Source organism: Nyctereutes procyonoides, unplaced genomic scaffold (assembly GCF_905146905.1).
Source record: "Nyctereutes procyonoides isolate TBG_1078 unplaced genomic scaffold, NYPRO_anot_genome, whole genome shotgun sequence".
Lineage (NCBI taxonomy): Eukaryota > Metazoa > Chordata > Mammalia > Carnivora > Canidae > Nyctereutes > Nyctereutes procyonoides.
The window spans coordinates 7,979,851-8,001,907 of record NW_026575031.1 but is presented as its reverse complement, the minus strand read 5'-3'; the positions used below and the strand labels follow the sequence as shown (position 1 = coordinate 8,001,907).

The following is a 22,057-nucleotide window of genomic DNA, read 5'->3' as shown; positions in this document are numbered from 1 at the left end:
AGAGAACACCCGAATGCTAAGAAAGTAAAATAGCCTTATTGTTGAAATGAAGGAAGTCTGAATGGTCTGTGTAAAGATCAAATCAGCCACTGTATTCCCATAAGCCAAGGCCTAATCCGTAGCTAGGCCCTAATGCTCTTTAATTCTGTGAAGGCTGAAGGACTTAAGGAAGCCACAAAAGAAAAGTTGGAATCTAGCAGAGGTTGGTTAATGTACAGTCCATGACATAAAAGTACAAAGTGAAGCAGCAAGTGCTGATAGAGAAGCAGCAAGAAGTTATCCAGAAGATCTAGCTAAGATCATTAATGAAGGTGGATACTATACTAATTAATAGATTTTTAATGTAGAGGAGACAGCCTTCTGTTACAAGATGCATTTGACCAAATGATCAAACTGTAGTGGATGAAGCATTGCTTCTTATGATGGATAAGCAAAGAAAGTAGTTTCTTGAGATGGTATCTACTCCTTGTGATGATGCTGTGAAGATTACTGAAATGACAATGAAGGGTTTAGAATATTCCACAAACTTATACTTGATAAGGCAGTGGCAGGGTTTGAGAGGATGGCCTCCAGTTTTGAAAGAAATTCCACCGCAGGTAAAATGCTATCAAACAGCACTGCATGCTACAGAGAAGAAATCATTTGTGAAAGGAAGTCAACTATGGTGGCAAACTTCACCATTGTCTTATTCTCAGAAATTGCCATAGCCACCCCAACGTTCAACAACCACCATCACGCATCACTCAGCAGCCATCAACACTGAGGCAAGACCCTTGGCCAGCAAAAGGAGGACCACTCTGGGGCAGCTCCAGTGGCGCAGCGGCTTAGTGCTGCCTGCAGCCTGGGGCGTGATCCTGGAGACCTGGGATCGGGTCCCACATCGGGCTCCCTGCATGGAGCCTGCTTCCCCCTATGCCTGTGTCTCTGCATCTCTCTCTCTCTCTCTGAATAAATAAATAAAATCTTTAAAAAAAAAAAAAAGGGAGGATCATTCTGCTGAAAGCTCAGATGGGGAGCATTTTATAGCAATTACTTTTTTATTTATTTATTTATTTATTTATTTATTTATTATTTAATAACTTACTATTTAATTAAGATATGTGCATTGTTTTTTGAACAAGATCACATACTTAACAGACTACAGCATGGTGTCAAACACAACTTTCACATGCACTGAGGAAACAAATTCATTTGACTGACTTTTCTGCAGTAATTGCTTTATTGCAGTGATCTGGAACTGAAGGTGCAACATCAGGTATGTCTGTATCAACCTGATGAAATAGGTAGTATACCCACTCCCACTGTAAACCGAGGAAGCAGGCTGATTGAGGATAAGATGCCCATGGTCTCAGAGCTAGTGAGAGAATGAAGATGCAAGGCCCAGTTAGTGCATTCAAACTTTTAGCTGTTCTTGTGCACTGCCTATTTGGCATTAGCTTAAGCAGCCAACTATTATTTTGTTTGTGTGTAAAACTTACTTGGAGTAGCACTTATAGTTCTTTTACTTTTTCCAGGTTTGGAAAACCCATCTGCGTAGAGAGGCTTCTTTCTTTCTGCAGGTACCTTTGAATCTTCATTACCTGCATCCAAAGATACAGAACTAATCAAAGATTTTGCAACAAGTTCTCCCTATTAAGAAACATCTAGAAGTTGGGGGTGCCCAGCTGGTTCAGTCGGAGTATACAACTCTTCGTCTCAGGGTCATGAGTTCAAGTTCCACAGTGGGTGTAGAGATGACTGAAATAAAACTTAAAAGAAAAAAAGAAGGTCTAGAAGTTAACATGGGGGCATTTTCATGTGGAGTCTGCCAAGGTGATAGAAAAAATGAGCACAAAGAATGAGTTACAGTATCACTACATAGATCATATGCTTCAAGTAGGCAGAAATTTTATGCTTCCTGTATAGAAGTTACGTAAATATATGAGAAATGGAAGAACACTTTTTCAAAACTTTTCCTATGAATAGGTTATTGTAACTAGAACAATAATCCTATAAATCCTGGGGTGGCTGGCTGGTTCAATTGGTAGAGCATGCGACTCTTGATCTGAGACCCAAGTTAGGGAGAGAGATTACTCAAAAATAAAATCTTAAAAAAAAAAAAAAAAAAGAAAAAGAAAAAGATTCCACAATGCCACCCACCTAAGAAACATCCTTACTATTAGCATTTTGGCATATTTCCTCAGGTCCTCTACTTCCATACTTGTTTTCATTCTTTAAATCCAGCTAAAATCATGGTGTTATGTATTGGCTATTCTTCCTCACAACCATATTTTGGTATCTTTTTCAACTTGAGGCAATTTACTTAAAAATATCAAAGTGGGGGCAGTACCTGGGTGGTTTAGTCAGATGTCTGCCTTCAGTTCAGGTCATGATCCCAGGGTCCTGGCATCAAGCCCCACATCAGCCTCCCTGCTTGGCAGGGAGCCTGCTTCTCATTCTTCTCCCTGCTCATGCTCTCTCTCACTCTCTCAAATAAATAAATAAATAAAAATCTTTAAGGGCAGCCCCGGTGGCGCAGCGGTTTAGCGCCACCTGCAGCCCAGGGTGTGATCCTGGAGACCCTGGATCGAGTCCCACGTCGGGCTCTCTGCATGGAGCCTGCTTCTCCCTTTGCCTGTGTCTCTGCCTCTCATTCTCTGTGTCTCTATGAATAAATAAATAAAATCTTAAAAAAAAAAATCCAAGTGGGTTTTCAAGAAATATTACTTATAATCATACTGAAGGTTTCCCAATGCATCCATAAAACATAAAAGAATAACTGGATAGAGCAGGAGGGGCTGGAGCTTCTTAGACCTTGGCTCTAAAACCAGAAAGGTAAAGTTTCATGCAAAACAGGGTATTTGGAATGGAATAGAAAATGGAGAAAAAAACAACTTCACAAAGAAGCAACTCAGCAGAGTGATAAGCTGCTAACAAGCCACGACTTGTGCCTTCTGGAGGCAATGACTGACAATCACTCTGTGGAATTTCTGCCAAAAGTGCATGATCTAAATCTAACCCTCAGCACATATTAGACAAACCAAGGCAGAGACACCCCTAAAACTGGCCTGTGTTAAAAAATGTAAAGGTCTAAACAAAAAACAAACAAAAAACACACAGGGCAGCCCCGGTGGCACAGCGGTTTAGCGCCGCCTGCAGCCCAGGGCGTGATCCTGGATCGAGTCCCATGTCAGGCTCTCTGCATGAGGCCTGCTTCTCCCTCTGCCTGTGTCTCTGCCTGTGTCTCTGCCTCTCTCTCTGTGTCTCTATGAATAAATAAATAAAAATCTTAAAAAAAAAACACACACACACACATACACAGAAAGGGCAACATCCTCAAAGATAAAGGAAGACTGAAGTTAGACTAAACTACTCCAGGCTATAGTAGACTAAAGAGACAGCAGGATGAAACCAAGATTTTCCTTTGCTTTAATGGCCACGACTAGAATAAATCATGAAACCTAAATAAGGTCGTATATAGAACCACTTAGCAATTCTCACACTTCTAGTCTCAGGGTTGTGTTATATTCTTAAAAATTATGGAGGACCCTCCCATTTTTGTTTACATTCTATTTATCAGTATGGGCCATTAGATATTACAATCAAAACATTAAAAAAATCTGATATACTAAAAAACAATGTTCTTGTATGTTTAATAAATTTATGAAAAATGGCTAAGATTTTTTTTTAATTTATTTATTTATTTATTTACGATAGTCATACAGAGAGAGAGAGAGAGGCAGAGACACAGGCAGAGGGAGAAGCAGGCTCCATGCACCGGGAGCCCGACGTGGGATTCGATCCCGGGTCTCCAGGATCGCGCCCTGGGCCAAAGGCAGGCGCCAAACCGCTGCGCCACCCAGGGATCCCCGGCTAAGATTTTTAAAACAAAAATAGTGAGAAGAGATATTTTCACAATTTACTTAATGTCTGATAGCTGGATTCTGTTATTTGCTTCTGCATACAGTATGTTATGATATAGAAGTATAGATGAAAACAAATCTTGCTACAAACAGGTAGTTGAGGGAGGAGAGTACTGTAATACTAAGCCTTTTCAAGTAACTAGATATTCTTCTGATACGATGTTAAGTACCACTTGACAAGTGGTAGTTTCTTAAAGGTTAGTTGCAATGTGGAATATGAATCCATACCAATGAGATTTTGTATTTTGTATCCCATATATTTGTGAGAAAAAGTCTTGTGGGTTGGGACGCCTGGGTGGCTTAGCGGTTGAGTGTCACCTTTGGCTCAGGGAGTGGTCTTGGGGCACCGGGATAGGGATCGAGTCCCACATGGGGCTCCCTGTGGGGAGTCTGCCTCTCCTTCCTGTGTCTCTCATGAAATAAATAAACTCTTAAAGACAAACAAACAAAAAGTCTTGTGGGTCTATTTTTGTTTGTTTTATTTTAAGCTCTACGTCCAACATTGAGCTTGAACTCTCAATCCTGAGATCAAGAGTTGCATGCTCTACCAACTGAGCCATCCATGCAGCTGAGCCTAACATACTTTAAGAAACAAACACTGAGGGGCACCTGGAAGGCTCAGCGGTTGAGCGTCTGCCTTTGGCTCAGGAGGTGATCCCAGGGTTCCGGAGTCAAGTCCCACACTGGGCTCCTTGCAGGAAGCCTGCTTCTCCCTCTGCCTGTGTCTCTGCCTTTCTCTCTCTGTACTTCCCATGAATAAATAAATAAAATTGTAAAACAAAACAAAAACAAACACTGAAGTATTTAGGGTTAAGGGGCACATTTCTGTAACTTACTCTCAGGGAACAAAATGTATACAATACCTATATGGATGCATATATGTATATAAATATAGAGAAGGGCCAAAGTAAATGTGGCAAAAACATTAACATTTCAGACATCAAGAACATAGCAACACTTGGTACTATTCTTGCAACTTTAAGTCTGAAATTATGTCAAAATAAGTTTAAAAAAGACCTCTCACCAGAAACTATGTGATCCTATTTTTTGCTCTTCAAACAGCCTGTTTTTTTTTTTTTTTTTTTAAAGATTTTATTTATTTATTCATGAGAGACACAGAAAGACAGAGAGGCAGAGACGCAGACAGAGGGAGAAGCAGGCTCCATGCAGGGAGCCCGATGCGGGACTCGATCCTGGGTCTCCAGGATCACACCCCAGGCTGCAGGCGGCGCTAAACCGCTGCACCACCGGGGCTGCCCCAGCCTGTGTTTCATTACATGAACTTAACATGTCCATGCTTGTTTCTCCATGCCCTTGAACCTGGGCCCTGCAGCTAAGTCTCCCTGACAAGACGATTGGTGGAATAGCAGATACCAGTATTTCCACCACCACTTCTGACTCTTTGTCATTTCTATCTTGCTGTAAATCATGAGTTTAAATAGGGCTTATGAGGAATATTCATCAAAATTCCCCAGGGTGTTTATTAAAAATTGAAGGCTTGCAGGCTCAGTATCAGACACTCTACCTCTGGTAACTTTCCAAATTTAGTAAGACATTCAAAATTCTAGGGAAGAAGGGAAGGCTCAGCATTAGAAATTCTGCACAATAACTGCACGGTGGCCATGGAAGTGGGTCATCTCCACCCCTCAGGCTCTGCCTCAGGTGCGCAGACACGGTTGCTGGGGGAAAATGGACACAGAGACACTGTGGGAGTTGACAGGGTTCCCAAGGAACGAAATCATAAAGCGTCAAATCCTGTTAGGTCTGGGGGGACTGAAGTTTTCTGGTCTTATTAAAACAAACTTTTAGTTGATAAACTTTAGGGGAAAAGTTTTTAGAAAGTTAGAGACTAAGTATACGTTTATCATAATAAAAGAGGCAACTCTACTGGGAAGGTAGACTTTGTAGCCCCCTTTTAACGGTCTTTGTTGAGAAGACCATCAGCTTTGGGTACCTGGGTCTGGAGTAGGCCAGAAAGAGCTAATGGTGATGAGCAGAGCCCTCATTTTGTCAGAATAGAGATTAACTTCCCTGAACTTTCCAGCTGCCAATCTTACTCTGTTTTTTTCCACAACAGTACTAAAGATGACTTGATGGTCTACTGTATCTGGTTTAAACTTTCGCTTTCATTGCAGAACACTTAGGAGTTCTAAAGCATGGTCTTATGGGTTGAACTGTGTTCCTCAGAAAGGTATGTTGAAATATTTTTTTTAAACTGTTATGACTCATTTTTTTTTAATTTTTATTTATGATAGACACACACACACACACACAGAGAGGGGGGGGGGGCAGAGACACAGGCAGAGGGAGAAGCAGGCTCCATGCACCGGGAGCCCGATGCGGGATTCGATCCTGGGTCTCCAGGATCGCACCCTAGGCCAAAGGCAGGCGCTAAACCGCTGCGCCACCCAGGGATCCCTGTATGTTGAAATATTAAGGGTAAGAAACAGTAATAGGACTTCAAGAAAAAACTTCTAGTTTGTTATGGTAGTCCTAGGAAATGAACACACATGGGTCCCCTAGGAATATCAGGGTTTTGTTTTTACTTATTTGGCATACCATTTATTCTTCTTTTTCCTGTGGAAACTGCATTCTCCTCTCCTTGGTTCTCATCTAGTGGTGAAGGAACTTCTCCAACAGTTCTGAAATCCTGGTTTTCCTGCTTCTCTGGATCCTGGAAGTCAGTGTGATCACTTATTTTTATCTCTGAATGATCCTGCTACAAATGTTAAAAGGGAATAAATGATAAAAAGTCACCACTGCCTTCCAAATATAAGCACCCAAATTGACAAAGGGCTAAAGGAAGTAGGAGAATTAGATTTCTGAGTGGCAGAGTTGGGAATAGGACATACTAGGACCACTAAAAAGCATAAATGGCAAGAACAGCTCTCTGAGAGATGAGAAATTATCTGTCTAAATGGATAGTCTAACAGCCAATGGATTATAGGGAACTAGAAAATAAAAATTAGGACTGTGAATCTTAAAAAAACGGGGGGGGGGGGCAGGGGGCAGCCCACGTGACTCAGTGGTTTAGCGTTGCCTTCAGCCCAGGGTGTGATACTGGAGACCTGGGAGGGAGACAAGTCCCACGTCAGGCTCCCTGCATGGAGCCTGCTTCTCCCTCTGCCTGTGTGTCTGCCTCTCTCTTTCTCTCTCATGAATAAATAAAATCTTTAAAAAAAAAATTAGGACTGTGTTTTGTAAAGTTACATTTGGATGAGAGGATAAAAAAGAATAAAATCAGAGTCCTCTCAAAGTAACTGGAGGGGTGGTGGGCACCTGGGTGGCTCAGTGGTTTAGCATCTGCCTTCGGCTCAGGTTGTGATCCCGGGTCCTCGGATCGAGTCCCACATGGGGCTCCCCGCATGCAGCCTGCTTCTCCCTCTGCCTATGTCTCTGCCTCTCCTGAATTAAAAAAAAAAGTAATGAGGGAAGTGCGGAAGTGCCTGGCTAATCCTATGACCATTCTGCTGAATGACCAACTGAAGAGTGATCACTAGATCAAAGGCCAGGTTGAAAAGAAAAAAAAAAATAAAAATAAAAAGAAAAACCTTACTGACACTGGTTTCTCTTTCCTTATTATCCCTCACTTAAGTGAGTGTTTAATTCATTTTCATATTTATTTGACCAATATTGAACTTGTGCTTAATCCTTAGTGAGTGTTTCCAAGAGTTAGCACCCAGGGTGTGAGGATGACCAGCGTGGCCTCAGGTCTGTGATTTCATGGAGCTTACAGCACACAGTTTACAACCATTTGATACCAAAGAAATTCAGATAGAAAGTTTCCTAAGAATATACCAATTTTGGCACAGGTGGTGGTCAAGATTGGTACACGTCCATTCACCTGGGAGTCAGGGTTCTTGCACCTTCTCCTGGTTTTGATGATGTGGCCAACTGGCTCCCTCTTAGCTTGTTCCTGGCTGCTCATCTGCATCTCAGTCTCATCCCAGGAGGATGCAGAAGTTTGAGTTCCATTCTAAAAAGAAAGACATTAATCTTCCATGTCCTATTTTTAGAGTTATAATGTGCAGGAAGAATCAGAATTTAAACTGAATAAAAACCGTATTTTACAAAAGGTAATTTTAAAACTGTCTTGTACTAAATTATAGGCCTGAAGAAGAATTTTAGAGGGTTTGAGAAGAAGCAATCTCATTTAACAACCCCAGCTTAGTGGCAGGTTCGCATCCTCCCAGTGGATGGCAGCTCCCCAGTGGCGGCTGCTTGCTTGACTCGGTCTGGGTCCTGTGCCAGACTTTGTCCCTGGCATGCATAGCCCCATCCAGGAAGAAGCTCTGATGTGTGAATCGTGAGTTTGCTCAAGCAAGTCAGACACCTCCCACGGAATAACTAGACCTGAGGACTAAGATGGAAGAGCTGGACCAGTAGAAGGCCAGGGCCAGCTCCCAAGCCCCCCAACAGGTCTCTCTCAGGAAGGCCGTGGCTGCTGCCCTGGCCCTGAATGGGGAATCCACAATGGGTTGCAGGAAAGAGTCCCGCCCAAAATCTATCATCATCTACTGGTCAGAAAATGAGAAACTGGAGGAGCCTGGGGAACTAGAAGGTGGAGACCAGCCTGATGAAGAGGAGGGAGATGATTTTCTAGACTATCCTACAGATGATGATATATGGAACATGCCCGTGGACAGCCGCTATGTCACATTAACTGGCACCATCACACCACGAAAAGAAAAAGGGCCAGATGGTAGACATCCACGTCACACTGACAGAGAAGGAGCTGCAAGAATTGACCAAGCCTCAAGGGTCATCAAAGGAGATAACACCTGAAGACATAAAGGCCTGCCAAATGGGAGGAGACCGTGGGCCCCGTTTGGTCCTCTGGACGCTGGTCGGTCTGCCTGTGGTCTTTATTCTCTCTTTTGTTGTCTTTCTTTTCTTTCTTTCCTTTCTTATCTATTTATTTTTGCTGTTGTCTCTTTCTACTATGGCACTATCACCTGGTACAACATCTTCCTTGTGTACAACGAGGAGAGGACCTTCTGGCACAAGATCTCATGTTGCCCTTGCCTCATTCTCTTCTATCCAGCGCTCATCATGGCCATGGCCTCTTCCCTGGGCCTCTATGCCACTGTGGTCCAGCTCTTATGGTCCAGGGGAGCATGGTGGCAAGCTGCCCGGGACATGGAGAAAGGCTTCTATGTTAGCTCTGCAGCAAGCTAGGTCTGGAGGGCTTTTCTCCCTACAGCATTGTAGAGTTGCTTAAATCGGACAATATTCCAGGCAATCTCTCCAATAAGGACCCCACCCAGGAAGTAGAAACTTCTACTGTCTAAACTTCCAAAAACTTATGTCCTTCTCTCATCTCAGTAGCCTATATGTTGTCTTCCAATTGCAGAAGATTCTTCCTTTAAATTAGCCCCCTACCTCTCTCAGTTCTGGAAAATTGTAGCCACACTATTCTGTTCTACCATCTCAGTGGTTCCAGGAGGGCAGGGAACAGAAAAGCAATTTATGCCAAAGCTGTCTATCCATGGATGAATTCTCATTTCCTGCTCTAAAATAACCATTGATCTGGGACAAGGAGCTCAGTTTTAAGTTCAGGAGTTTGAAGATGTTACCGGTCCCTGGAAACCAGGGGAGTATGTGACTAAATGTGACGGGAAAACGGAGGCTCCAGGGAGACCAAGTTCACCAAAAAGATAAGTAGGATGGAGAGAAACACTTAGGACAGGGCTACCACAGTACAGCAGGATGTGAAGATTTTTGTGCATTACTTAGATTTTAATATAGTGGCATGTAATTCAAATCCTAAAATATCAGTGGTTTAAACAAGATAGAAGTTTCATTCTTTCTTGTGCAGAAGTCTGGAGGCCGACCATCGGGGTACCTGACCAAGTCATCCAAATCCCAGGCTTTATTCCCCTACCATTAGGAGGATGTAGCTGTTTTTTTCTTTTAAGGAGACTTCTTTGGGGAAGTCTCACTCAACACTTCCTATTATTTCATTGGCCAGGCCTTAGTCACATGACCTCACAGGCAAAAGAGGCTGAGAAATGTAGTCTTTTGGTTAAGCAGCTATAGTCTAAATATATGGGTTCTGCTAATTTAAGCAAAAAAAAAGAAAACATGGCTATTTTGGTAGGCATAAAGAGTCTCTGCCTCCTGGTAATTATTTAAATATATTCAGATCCCAAACTGCTAATACAGTTGTGTTTATTTATTTATTCAGGACTGAATGTTACATAGAGAATTTATAATAGATACTAGCTATATATACTTTGTATATGCTACCAATAGATATTAGCAGCTCATGTACTTTGCAATTAGTCTGTAATGTCATGTGGTTTCAGGGTTTTTAGAAGGGAAGAGTTGAATATAATTAGTAGCATAACTTTTTTCCTGTAGTGAAGGTAGGACTGGGGAGTGATTATTTAATGCAACCTACATATTAAAGACTGTGGAGGGAGGGATTGCAAACTTCCCCCAACAGGTTTCAGTAGCCCTAACTGCTCAAAGACAGGATTAGCTTTCTGTTGTTTGGCAAGACCTCACAGCCTCATTCACTCAGACTCTGCTGGAATATTTTGGCTGTGCTATGAAAATTGTGTCCTCCTGGCCACTAAGGGGTGTACACCAGATGAATCTAGATTCATAGAATCTGAACTTTTTTTCCTATTTAAATTTAGTCCAGAGGGTGTCTAATTTCAAAACAAATCAAATCCCAAGAGATGAAGCAGATTTTTTTTTTTTTTTTTTTTTTGGAGGTTTGGGTCTTTACAAGAACACCTGATGCCCATTTCTTGTTAACGTCTCAGGAAGAAGTACTGTTAAGAACTGTGAATCAAACCAGATGGGTCAGTAGTGCTCTCCTACAGAAGGACAGGGACATTTGCCAAAAAAGTATGCTGAACACCATTTTCAGAAGAACGCCTTTTAAAAACAATAGAAACAACAATTATAATTAGTTTCACACAAAACAAAACTGCCCAGCATTTTGAAAGTAAACTTGGTGTTCTCTGGTGCTTTTGCAAAAATGTAAACAATTGAAATGAAGACAAAGAAAATAAAAATGAATTTAAAAAAAAAAAACAAAAACCCCAGCTTAAAAATTAGGCTAAGAAAGCATTCAAAGTTTTCTTAGTTGAGTAAATAAGCAAATTAGCATTAATTTTTTTGGATAGACACACCGTGCTCTAATAATTAAAACTAATATCACACCTTGTAATATTGGGGTACACATTCACATGAGTTATCTCATTTATTCCTCAAAGACTATGAGATAGGTACTAACCTTATTCTCAGTTCACAGAAGGGGAAACTGAGGCTTGGAGTCTAACTCATCCAAAGCCAAAATAAGGGAGTTAGTGAGACTGACAACTGTACAACCATACACTAAAAGAGCTACATTATCAGAACAGCATGGTACAAGTACCAGAATATCCCATACAGACTTATTTATATAAGAACTCATCGTTTGATAACAGTTGTCCTTCATATTAATGGGGGAAGACTAGATTCATGATTCATATCTTTTTGGTGGGGCAAGGGAAATGAACCTTGATCCTTTTTTTTCCACACCAAAATGCAGTCTGGATGGGTAAAAGACTTAAATGTAAAAAATCAAACTATGGAAGCACTAGGGAAAAAAAAATAGGTGAGGCTTGGTTTGCTTTTGGTGTTTTTGTTTTTATACATGAATTTTAATTTTTTGAAATAGACTAATATTTTATACACATGTGGCTAAAAAAAATTATGAAGTACTGAAGAGATTATAATGGGAAGCCTCTGCCCTGGCCTCCCATTTCCAGGGCTTCGCTGCAGGTGGTTGCTTATGCAGCACGTGCAGTTTGGGGGGGGGGGGCACTCATTTGTATTTGCAGCAGCCATTTGTAGCGCCTATCGTGGGCTGCAGCTTAGCTCACTGGTCCCAGTCTCCTCTCCCATCTTCTCCCTGAGAGCACCACACCACTTCACTCTATTAGCTACCTTTGCTGCTTTAAAGACTCTGAAAACTTTAAATCTCGTCCCACAGCTACAGAAAACATCCTGTAAGATCCAAATACAGAATCCTTCTACTTTTTCACCTCTTGTCTTTTCTTGCTCAATGTCTATCATCTATTCTCAAGTTGTTAACATTAATAGCTTGTTATATAACCTTAATTGAATCATCTGTGCCTTGTCTGTGTAGCTTGATTCCAGTTTATAAATCATTAAAGTTCTTGAGGCTTTTTTTTTTAAAGCTTTTGTTTGTTTTCTGTGTCATCTGGGTCTCCTTTAGGGTCATCTTTTTATTTATCTTAAGCTCTCTCACACTGCAGGCTTCCCCTCAAATGTCTGCTGTTGGCTGTCTACCCTATTTCAAAACAAGAAAAACCTCGTTAGGGGCTTGGATGTGTGGGAGGGCCTTATCTGGTGGGGTCAGATCTACTAAGGTCCTTAGGTGAGGAGGAGGCTGTTATGCAAGGGAATCCTTGAATGCCAGACGACAGGCCTAAGCTTGATAGTATTGAAATTCCTTACAGAGAAACCTTCCAGTATTTTAAACAGTACTGACAACTGGCACTCTCACATGGAAGTGGTGGGTAGAGTGCTTTGTATCCTGATTTTTCACTTCATTTCACTGTGGTGCCTAGACCCCATCCTCTGAGAGCTGATTTAGTTGGCTTGGGGCTTGATAAGGCCTATATATATATATATATATATATATATATATATATAACCATTTGTAAAAAGCTCCCCAAATGATTCTCTCATATATCCTGCAATGAGAACCACAATATAAATATAAAATGTATGTGTTGAAAGTCAATAAGGAGGCTTAGAAAATGGCACGTTTAGACTTCTGTATGTTACAGAAGTGAAATAGTTCTAAGTGATATAAAGTCCAGGATGAAGACTGGCAAGGAAAGTTACAGGAGCTTAGGGCACCTGAGTGGCTCAGTGGTTGAGGGTCTGCCTTCAGCTCAGGTAGTGATCCTAGGGTCCTGGGACTGAGTCCCGCATTAAAAAAAAAAAAAAAAAAAAGTTACAGGAGCTAAGGAACAAGGAAACAAGGGTGGTAAAGGACATCTAGATGTACCCATCAATTCACCCCAAAGAAGGTCAGCAAATGAAAGGTGAAAACAGGTAAACAAATTCAAAGGTGGGATACATGAGAGTAGAAAGATGCTATCTGGATCCCACTTCCCAACTCCCTGGATAGTCATATGGAAGAAAAAAACTGCTTCTACTATAGAAGTGACATCTTTGGGTTACAGGTATTGTTGGAATATAGAGACACTTTTAAAGTACTTATTTAGGGCAGCCCCAGTGGCTTAGCGGTTTAGCGCCACCTTTAGCCTGGGGCGTGATCCTGGAGTCCCAGGATCGAGTCCCATGTTGAGCTCCCTGCATGGAGCCTGCTTCTCCCTCTGACTGTCTAATAAATAAATAAAAATCTTAAAAAAAAATAAAATACTTATTTAGCCTTCCTGCAGGGACTCCATATTAGCAGAGTGCAGGACAAGTCTGTTAGCACAACTCTGGAGATTGCTTGTTTTAATCCCATGCATCTTAAACACACTGATGTGTGGGAGGCTGACCCAGATCAACGAGGAGGTGTTCAATCCTGAATGCACCATGATGTTCCTGTAATAGACTTGTCTAACTCCAACTCTGACGAGGCCCCCTGGTTAGAGCAAGGGAGTCCTTGGCACACAGCCAGACTGACCCACATACAAAACTACTCCAACTCATATAACTAAGGCTGACCTACAGTGCAAGAACAAGGATTCCATAAGATACGATGTCCCACTCACTCAGATGTAGGGGGTCTGGAAGTTTGCACATCTGGTCAATTCTTGGCAACATCAATGATCTCTTTGCTATGTACTTGGACTGTGTTGACTCCTTCTGTAGCCTTAGATTATTAATAAACTCTGTGTCAGGTCTTCCTAACAATCTAAGCTCATTATTGAGGGGTGTGTGGGTGGTTCAGTCCTTTGAATGGTGGCTCCTGATTTCAGCTCTGGTCATGATCTTGGGGGTCCTGAGATTGAGCCATGCCACCAGCTCTCTGCTCAGTGGGGAGTCTGCTGAGAATTCTTTCTTGCTCTCTACCCCGCCTCCTGTAACCGCTTATGTACATGTTTTCCCTAAAAATAAGTCAGCCTAAAGATTTATTTAAGATGTTTTTGAGAGAAAGAGAACTTGCAAGCGAGAGCGCACAAGTGGGGTGTGGGATGAGGGGAGGTAGGATGGCGTAGAGAGGGAGAGGGAAAAGCAGACCCCAGGCTGAGGAGGGAACCTGATATGGTGCTTGATTCCAGGACCCTAGGATCATGATCTGAGCTGAAGGCAGCCGCTTAACAGGTTTCACCATCCAGGTGTCCTAAGCTCACTATTGATAGATTCAACACTTAGGAACTCTTTATCTGACTGAATTTGGACTATCATCATGCTTTTATGAAATTTTTTCAAAATGGAACGGCCCTGGGATGCCTGGGTGGCTCAGCATTTGGGTGTCTGCCTTCGGCTCAGGGCATGATGCTGGGATCCAGGATCTAGTCCTGCATCGGGCTCCTTTTGGGGAGCCTGCTTCTCCCTCTGCCTATCTTTCTCTGTGTCTCTCATGAATAAATAGATAAAATCTTAAAAAAAAAAAAAAGGCCTTTAAGATGAATTCGAAATACACTAATTTTAGTCTATTAACTACCATCCAAACTAAAATCTTGATTTCAAATGGCTCTAATCATGTATCCTTATTAAAAGAATTATATATACATATATATATATAATTCTCTATATATAGACAGATTGAGATCTAGTTGATGTAAATTCTTAAAGCTAGAATTCAAAATTAATCCTTTTTTGTTATTTTACGTTAATTAAACCTGGAACCAAAAAAAATTTTGCCTTACATTTTAAAAAATTTATGTATATTTTTTAAGTAGACTCCATACCCAGCATGAAGCCCAATGCGGGGCTTGAACACATGACCCTGAGATTAAGACCTGAGCTGAGATCAAAAGTTGGATGCATAAGCAACTGAACTACCCAGATGACCCAAAACAAATCTGAGTATTAATGATTTTAAATGTTTATAACTTGGAATATAGTTATAGAAGTAGTAAAGACAGGGAGGGGGATGAGGGAGGCCAGTGGCTAGATTTTTTATTCATGTTTATATTTACCTTCATTTCCAGATAGATAATGGATGCTCTTCAAAGCCTAGGGCTTAAGATCTTTCTGGATTTTCCTCTATTTTGAGTTTAGAATCCTGGCCCTAACACTGCACCCACGGAATATGTCAGGCCTGAGGCAGTGATGAGAACTTCCTCCCCTATTATTCTGGTTTACAGTTCACCAGAAGCCACTTTTACAAGCCCTATATCATTTGATTTTTCTTTTTTTTTTTCATTTGATTTTTCTTAACATTGAATTTAGCAAAGCAGATGTTGTGCCCATTTTAAACAATAGGAAACTAAGGCATTTGAGTTTTCCAAGATCACATAAAAAGAAATGACAACAGCTACTTAACCTGGATTTTTTTGGGCTTCAAATCCTGTTACTTCCTTGCTCACACCAAGCTAGCTCTTGTAATGTTTGGCAACTAGTAATTAATTAGCCTTTGCATTTTTATGAGAACATCTTATTCAACACGTTACTCACTACTAGGCAGTTGCTCTATAACAAATAGTTATTATGAAAGGATTTATTACCAATAATGATTTCTTTGGGGATAAACAGCATGTCTTGAGTTTCACTAGTTGTCTTTTTTTATTTTTTATTTTTTTTACACTAGTTGTCTTTACCACTCATTATTTAAATATAGTTGCTGTAGTAATAGGTGATAAAAAAAAAAATCTTACTTACCTGACTCTCATTTTCTTTTTTTGCTTCATCTTTAAGGTAGGCTTTCAAGGCTTTTAACAACTTGTCTGCCTGCAGGAGAGTTAAAGTAGGGCCAGAAATCAAGTAACCAAAACAGATACATTATTAACTTTCCTGTTTTTGAGGATAATTGTTTTCCTGTTCTTATATTCCTCCAATGTCCTCTGGGCAGGCTCTGGGAACAGAGGGACAACCAAGACAGAACTGGCCCCACACAGATTTCACGGGCAAATGGGGAAGTCAGGCAGGGAAAGAGCCATGACGACTGAGAGCTGAGAGCCAGCATGAGGAGGCCCAGACTGTGGTGCAGGAACACAGATAGGCTCAGCTGCCAAGGTCTGGGCTGGCGGGATAGACGTCATCAGGTAACTGGACATGCCAGTTCTAAGATGAAGGCACAATGTCTGTAGTTGCTGAGGTCTGAAGGATGAACACGACAGCAGTGGCCAGAGGGACGAGGTAAAGATATGGCACGGGAAGGCAAGGAGGGTGGAGATTGGGGAACTCAAGTTCAGTGTGGCTGGAACATGGAATGGTTAAGGGAAAGGGAGAGAAGACACTGTAAAAGGGGGCAGGGGCCAATCCTGCCAGGCCTTGTAAGCCTGTAAGAGTAGGAACCCTCAGAGCAAAAGGCAGTGTCTGAAGAGTCTATAGCAGTGCCGTAGGGGGACTAATTTTGCAGTACTCTAGCTGTACAATGTGCCAGATGCATTTGATGGCAGAAAGACAGAAGTCAGGAGAGCAGCTGGGAGGCTGTTATAAGGAAACCAGAAAGGACCGTGGCCTGAGCTGGAGTCTGGGCTAAGGCAATTATGGACATATTAGAAACCTTTTTAGGAAGTAAAATCAGTATGAACATAGGGGTTGAGGAGTAGTGAAACTTTATTACACCCAGGTTTCTGGCTTGGACAGCTGATGGAACATGCTGAGGGTCTCTCAGATGGGGAATGCCAAACACAGGCAGGCTTGGGAGGAGGATGGTTACAGGTCCCTGGAGCAAAGGGACCCCTAGTTTCTCTTCCTACCACAAGAAACCTTCCCTTTCTGAAAGAGATAGACTAATCTGATTGATTATATTTTCTTGTGCTTTTAAAAAGTCAAGCACATTGGTTGGGTTGTCTTTTCCTCCTCTTCCACTCAGCCATGCAGCTGAGAACCAGATATTTTCTTTGCAATGTGGGCCCAGCCACCACATCTCATACCATTTATTACAGGCCATGTGTCCAGGAGAGGGGCAGAGATCCAAATTTGGTTTGGGCTTTAGGTGACAGGTGTGAAGCACATCCCCCAGCCAGTTTACCAGTACGCCCTACATCAAGTTCTCAGGCACCATACCAGCTTGTAATAAAGTGGTGCTTATTTCCTATTTGCTGTTGTTCCTTGAATCTCTCTTGGGATCTTCTCTGTGAAAGGGGTGATTGGCAGGGCAGAATTCAGCTATTCTTGGTTCTTCAATAATTTTTTCCCCAACTACTTCATTTGTTGACATATAAAAAGCTATAGATATTTAATACATACAATTTCATGTGTTTGAAAGTAAATGTATACCTGCAAAACCATTATTACAATCATGAGCTTCTTTGTCACAAATAGTTTCCTTCTGCCCTCTTTGGGTTTTGTTTTTTTCTGGTTTTAAGAACACTTTGCGTAAGACCTATCTTTGCACATTACGTATACCATACAGTATTATTAATCACAGGCTCTCCATTGTACAGTTTCCAGAACACTTTCTTAAAATAACACAAAAACCTCATCAAATATGTGACAATGATGAAACAAGGTACCTGTGGCAGGGCCAAATCAGGGCATGTTAACAGGTTAAATATTATGGGGTGATGCTCAAGAGAGCTGAGGAGGAGGTACAGATGTTAGTATCAGTACTACTCCCTCATCCCCTTCAACAAGCATTTATCATGTTGCATACTGTTCCAGGCAACGCAGAGGCAGTGATGAACCAGAGAGACAAGGTTTCCACTCTCTAGGAACTTCCAGGGGTGGGCTACTGGGGAAAGAGCCTATTAATGAAATGAGCTAAAAATAAGGGATATGACATCAGGTGCTACCAGAAAATTAAACTGGGGACTGGGGTAGGTTGCTACCTGAGTTAGAAGAGTCAGGAAAGGCCTCTCAGATGTGGTGACTTTTAAGTGGAAATGTGAACAAGCAGCAGGTGAAGATGTGGGGAGAGCATTCCATTAGAGGGCACATCAAGCCCTGAGGTGGGCTGGTGAACTGAAGGACAGAAAGAAGCCAGTGTCGTGAGCATGGTGAACATTGGGGTGAACCAGAGCAGAGAGGCCAGAAGGAACCAGAGGCTGGGTCAAGTAGAGGGGTACAGGCCACAACAACATGTGTTTCTTCCTAATAACTTTTTATTACAAAAACGTCAAGTCCACAGAAAAACTGAAACGTACAATAAACACTCTTGTTCTCCACACCTAGATTCAGCAATCACTAATATGGTCTCATATTTGCCTCATGTATATAATATGTATTTCTTGCCAATCTCTTTGAAAATAAATCCCAGTCATCACGATATTTTCCCACTAAATACATCAGCCACACCTCCTAAAAATAAGGGGCTGTTCTCCTATATAACCTCTAATGTGTTATCATATCTAGGAAAAATATTAATTTCCTAATATCCTCTGATATGTAGCCCCAAATCAAATTTCCTCAATTGTGTCAAATTTTAACTTTTTTCTTTTTTAAAAATTTTCCTCCAAATCAGGAGCAAACCAAGTTTCTCACATTACATTGGCAGGAGTCTGGATTTTATTTTAGGTGTGAGGCACCTAAAATAATTAGGTAAGAGCAATTTCAGTAGAAAAGAAAAAAAGAAATTGAGCAGTAAATGAAAGACAAATGGTCAGGGAAGAGGTTATTTTTTTTCTTAAAGGCTATTAAGGCCTGATTGCATGCAGTTGAATGGGAGAAACTGATGTGGGAGAGGAGCTAATTGCAGGTATGTAGCCCTAGAGGTGGGAACAAGGATCCCCAGCACAAACAGCAAGGCTGCCTTTAGGCAAAGGTAGAGTACAAGGGGACAGGTATGTGATGGCCTGAGGGTTTGATGGTGGAAAGGTGCAAATGCTCAGCTGACTGTATACATTTTTCCATAAACTATGAGGAAATGTCATCAAGGGGAAAGGGAGCCAATTTGAGGTGAGAAGATAGTAAATAATTGTCCTCAAAAACGGGAAGGTTAATGACTACCAAGGAAGCATAGGAGAATCAAATGCCCATTTTACAACTTATGGTCATAAATTTAAATCCATTCAACAAGGTTAGGGGATTTTCTACAGGCAGGGTCAGCTGGTTAGGGAGGGGAAGGAGAGGGACATAACCAAAGTACCTTATTATACCTAACAAAATTAAATATACCTTAATTTGATAACTAGTCCAAGTTTAATTTTCAATTGTCTCAAACGGGTCTTTCTATATAGTTGCTTATAATAATGCCTTATATGGTCAACCATGGGAAATAGTACCTCTCAATAAGTATTTATCAACACCCACTGTGTGCCAGGTACTGTGTGCTAGAGAGGCAATGGGGTCTATAGAGACCAGAAATATTTTACTATTCCACTCTATGAAAACAGGTGATAATTGGCTAACCCAGATCAGGTACCTGAAGAGAACTACAAGAGGGACTTTTTTTTAAAAGATTTTATTTATTCATGAGAGAGAGGTAGAGGCACAGTCAGACAGAGAAGCAGGCTGCATGCAATGAGCCTGATGTGGGACTTGAACCTGGGAATCCAGGATCACACCTTGAGCCAAAGGCAGGCACTCAACCGCTGAGCCACCCAGGCGTCCCTACAAGAGGGACTTTTAGAAGAAGATCTCACAGGCAGATCTCAGCAGTTTAGCGCCGCCTTCAGCCCAGCGTGTGATCCTGGAGACACGGGATCCAGTCCCGCGTCAAGCTCCCTGCATGGAGCTGCTTCTCCCTCTGCCTGTGTCTCTGCCCCTCTCTCTCTCCCTGTGTCTCTCCCCCTCTCTCTCTCCCTGTGTCTCTCATGAATAAATAAATAAAATCTTTTTTAAAAAAAGAAAAGAAAAAGATCTTACTTTCAGTAACTCTTCAGAAACCCAAACGGTAATTGAGGCCTTAATGTAATCCAGAGCTCTGAACTTAGGAAGCCTCCACTGTAACTCTCTTGCCACTGTCTGGAGCATTATTCTAGCACTGCCAACAAGCTGAAAATAATTATCCAGCATCTCCTATATAAGATATACTGTGCTTAGTGTTGTAAAGACCTTCCAAGGAGCATGGATAAGATTCTTGTTCAAGAAACTTAACTTTTAGTGGAGAGGATAACACAATACACAAATAACCAGAGTGCAAGGAGAAAGCTTACAAGTGCTCAAAGAGAGTACCTGAAATTAAACTGCTTTATTTTTATTTTTTTTTTAATTTATGATAGTCATAGAGAGAGAGAGAGAGGCAGAGACACAGGCAGAGGGAGAAGCAGGCTCCACGCACCGGGAGCCCGACGTGGGATTCGATCCCAAGTCTCCAGAATCGCGCCCTGGGCCAAAGGCAGGCGCCAAACCGCTGCGCCACCCAGGGATCCCTTAAAGTGCTTTAAAAGCGTATAGTGGGGCAGCCCGGGTGGCTCAGCGGTTTAGCGCCACCTTCAGCCCAGGGCGTGATCCTGTAGACCTGGGATGGAGTCCCACGTCAGGCTCCCTGCATGGAGCCTGCTTTTCCCTCTGCCTGTGTCTCTGCCTCTGGGTCTCATGAATAAATTTTAAAAATCTTAAAAAAAAAAAAAAAAAAAAAAGCACATGGTGTTCCTGGGATTACAGGGATGGTGGGCCTGTGACCAAGGGACTGAAGAGGAGATGAAGTGCCAAGGCACGGATACTTCTGGTAGACTCTGAAGAGCAGCTGGAAATTATTAATGCAAATAAAGAAGAGAGAGAGAAGGGAATTCGAGGCCAAAAGGTCAAAATTAGCAAAAGAAGACTAAGGACCAGGTGTACAGGTTGGATGCTAAGCTGTCTTGAATAAGATTCCAGCCAGACTACAAAAAGCTTAAGGGAACTAAGCTAAGGAATTAAGGCTTTGTTTATGAAGTAGTATTGGGGATGCCATTAAAAAAAAACTACAGCTCAGGAGCAGCTGGGTAGCTCAGTGCTTGACTGTCCGCCTTTGGCTCAGGTGGTGATGGGGGTCCTGGGATCCAGTCCCGCATCAGGCTCCCCACAGGGAGCCTGCTTCTCCCTCTGCCCAGGTCTCTGCGTCTCTCATGAATAAATAAAATCTTACCTCCAAAGACACTCCTTTACTATTAAGCCCTAACAGGTACCTGGGCACTGATTAGTTTTTTTTAAATCTCTTAAAAACATTTGTAATGCCTGATTTAGGCATTCACGCAGTGTACATACCACGCCCTGCAGAGCACACCTCCAGAGTACCCGTAAGTATTCTGTGGGAAAACTCCACTAAAGAACATAGAGGCCCCAATTCCAAATTGCATCCCCACATTTTCCCCTCAACGTTTTGCAGCGTCGGAGTCAAAGGCCTTACCAGTTCTGAAACAGAACACTAGCACAATGGTAATAACAAAATAATGATCAATTCTAGGTCAGGGCTGCGTTATAAAAACTTCTCCAAGTGGTGGTCCTCTAAAAAAGTCATCCTTTCTTCCAGGTCCTCCAATTGAGTATTAAGGGGTTTGGGGCTCATTTACAATTCACAGAATTGTTGCTGTTTCGATTTTTCCAAAAGCCAAGACAATGATTTCCGCGACCGCCTAACGACCTGAATTAGACACAGCATCCCTGAGCCTGCATTTCCGAGATTAACTCCGGAGTACTTCTAATAAAGCCAAACCAAACAAACCTTTTTGAAGTCAAGGCCTGTGTGCTCCCCCAGAAAAGTCAGCCTCAAAATAAGGTGGATACTATGGCCCCCTCTCCGTTCTGCGTAGCTGGAGGGACAGCTAGCTCAGTCCGCACGGGGCGGAGCGGGCTCCCGTTCAGTCCTTTCCCACCAGGTCTCCCGGAGGCCGCCCTTAATGCCCGGCCCGTTACCCGCTTCGTACCCTCAGGTTAGCCCGGAGGCCGAGACTCTTGGCCAAGTTCTGCAGGTCGCTGTACTTGAAGGAGTCAAGCTCCTCAAGGGAGGGTATGGCCATGGCGAGCTGCATCCAGGCGACCACGCAGAGGACGCGTACCCCACACACAGCAAAGCAGTTCAAAACTCAGGCGCCACAGAGAGCGTTGGCCAAACCGAACTTTATAGAGAGTTTAAATTGAAAATACTGCACTCCTATTGGTTAAAAATGCTGTGAAGGCGGGGTTTCCTGGCGCTG

General features: G+C 42.2%; 1 protein-coding gene across 3 annotated transcripts in view; it reads right to left on the bottom strand.

Annotated features, from left to right (window-relative positions):
- NUSAP1 (nucleolar and spindle associated protein 1) overlaps positions 1–22,054 on the bottom strand; it is a 37,973-nt gene extending 15,919 nt beyond the window's left edge. The window contains exons 1-5 of one of the 3 annotated variants that reach the window (XM_055316598.1): positions 21,788–22,054; positions 15,714–15,782; positions 7,747–7,878; positions 6,462–6,576; positions 1,479–1,580 (exon numbers count right to left, since the gene is read on the bottom strand). In XM_055316598.1, the coding sequence (XP_055172573.1) occupies positions 1,479–1,580; positions 6,462–6,576; positions 7,747–7,878; positions 15,714–15,782; positions 21,788–21,892 (523 nt within the window). In that variant the 5' untranslated portion in view covers positions 21,893–22,054. Of the gene's footprint in view, positions 1–1,478; positions 1,581–6,461; positions 6,622–7,746; positions 7,879–15,713; positions 15,783–21,787 lie in introns of all 3 variants that reach the window. The other 2 variants (XM_055316597.1, XM_055316599.1) reach the window with 2 other exon arrangements.
- Between the last annotated feature and the right edge of the window lie 3 nt (positions 22,055–22,057).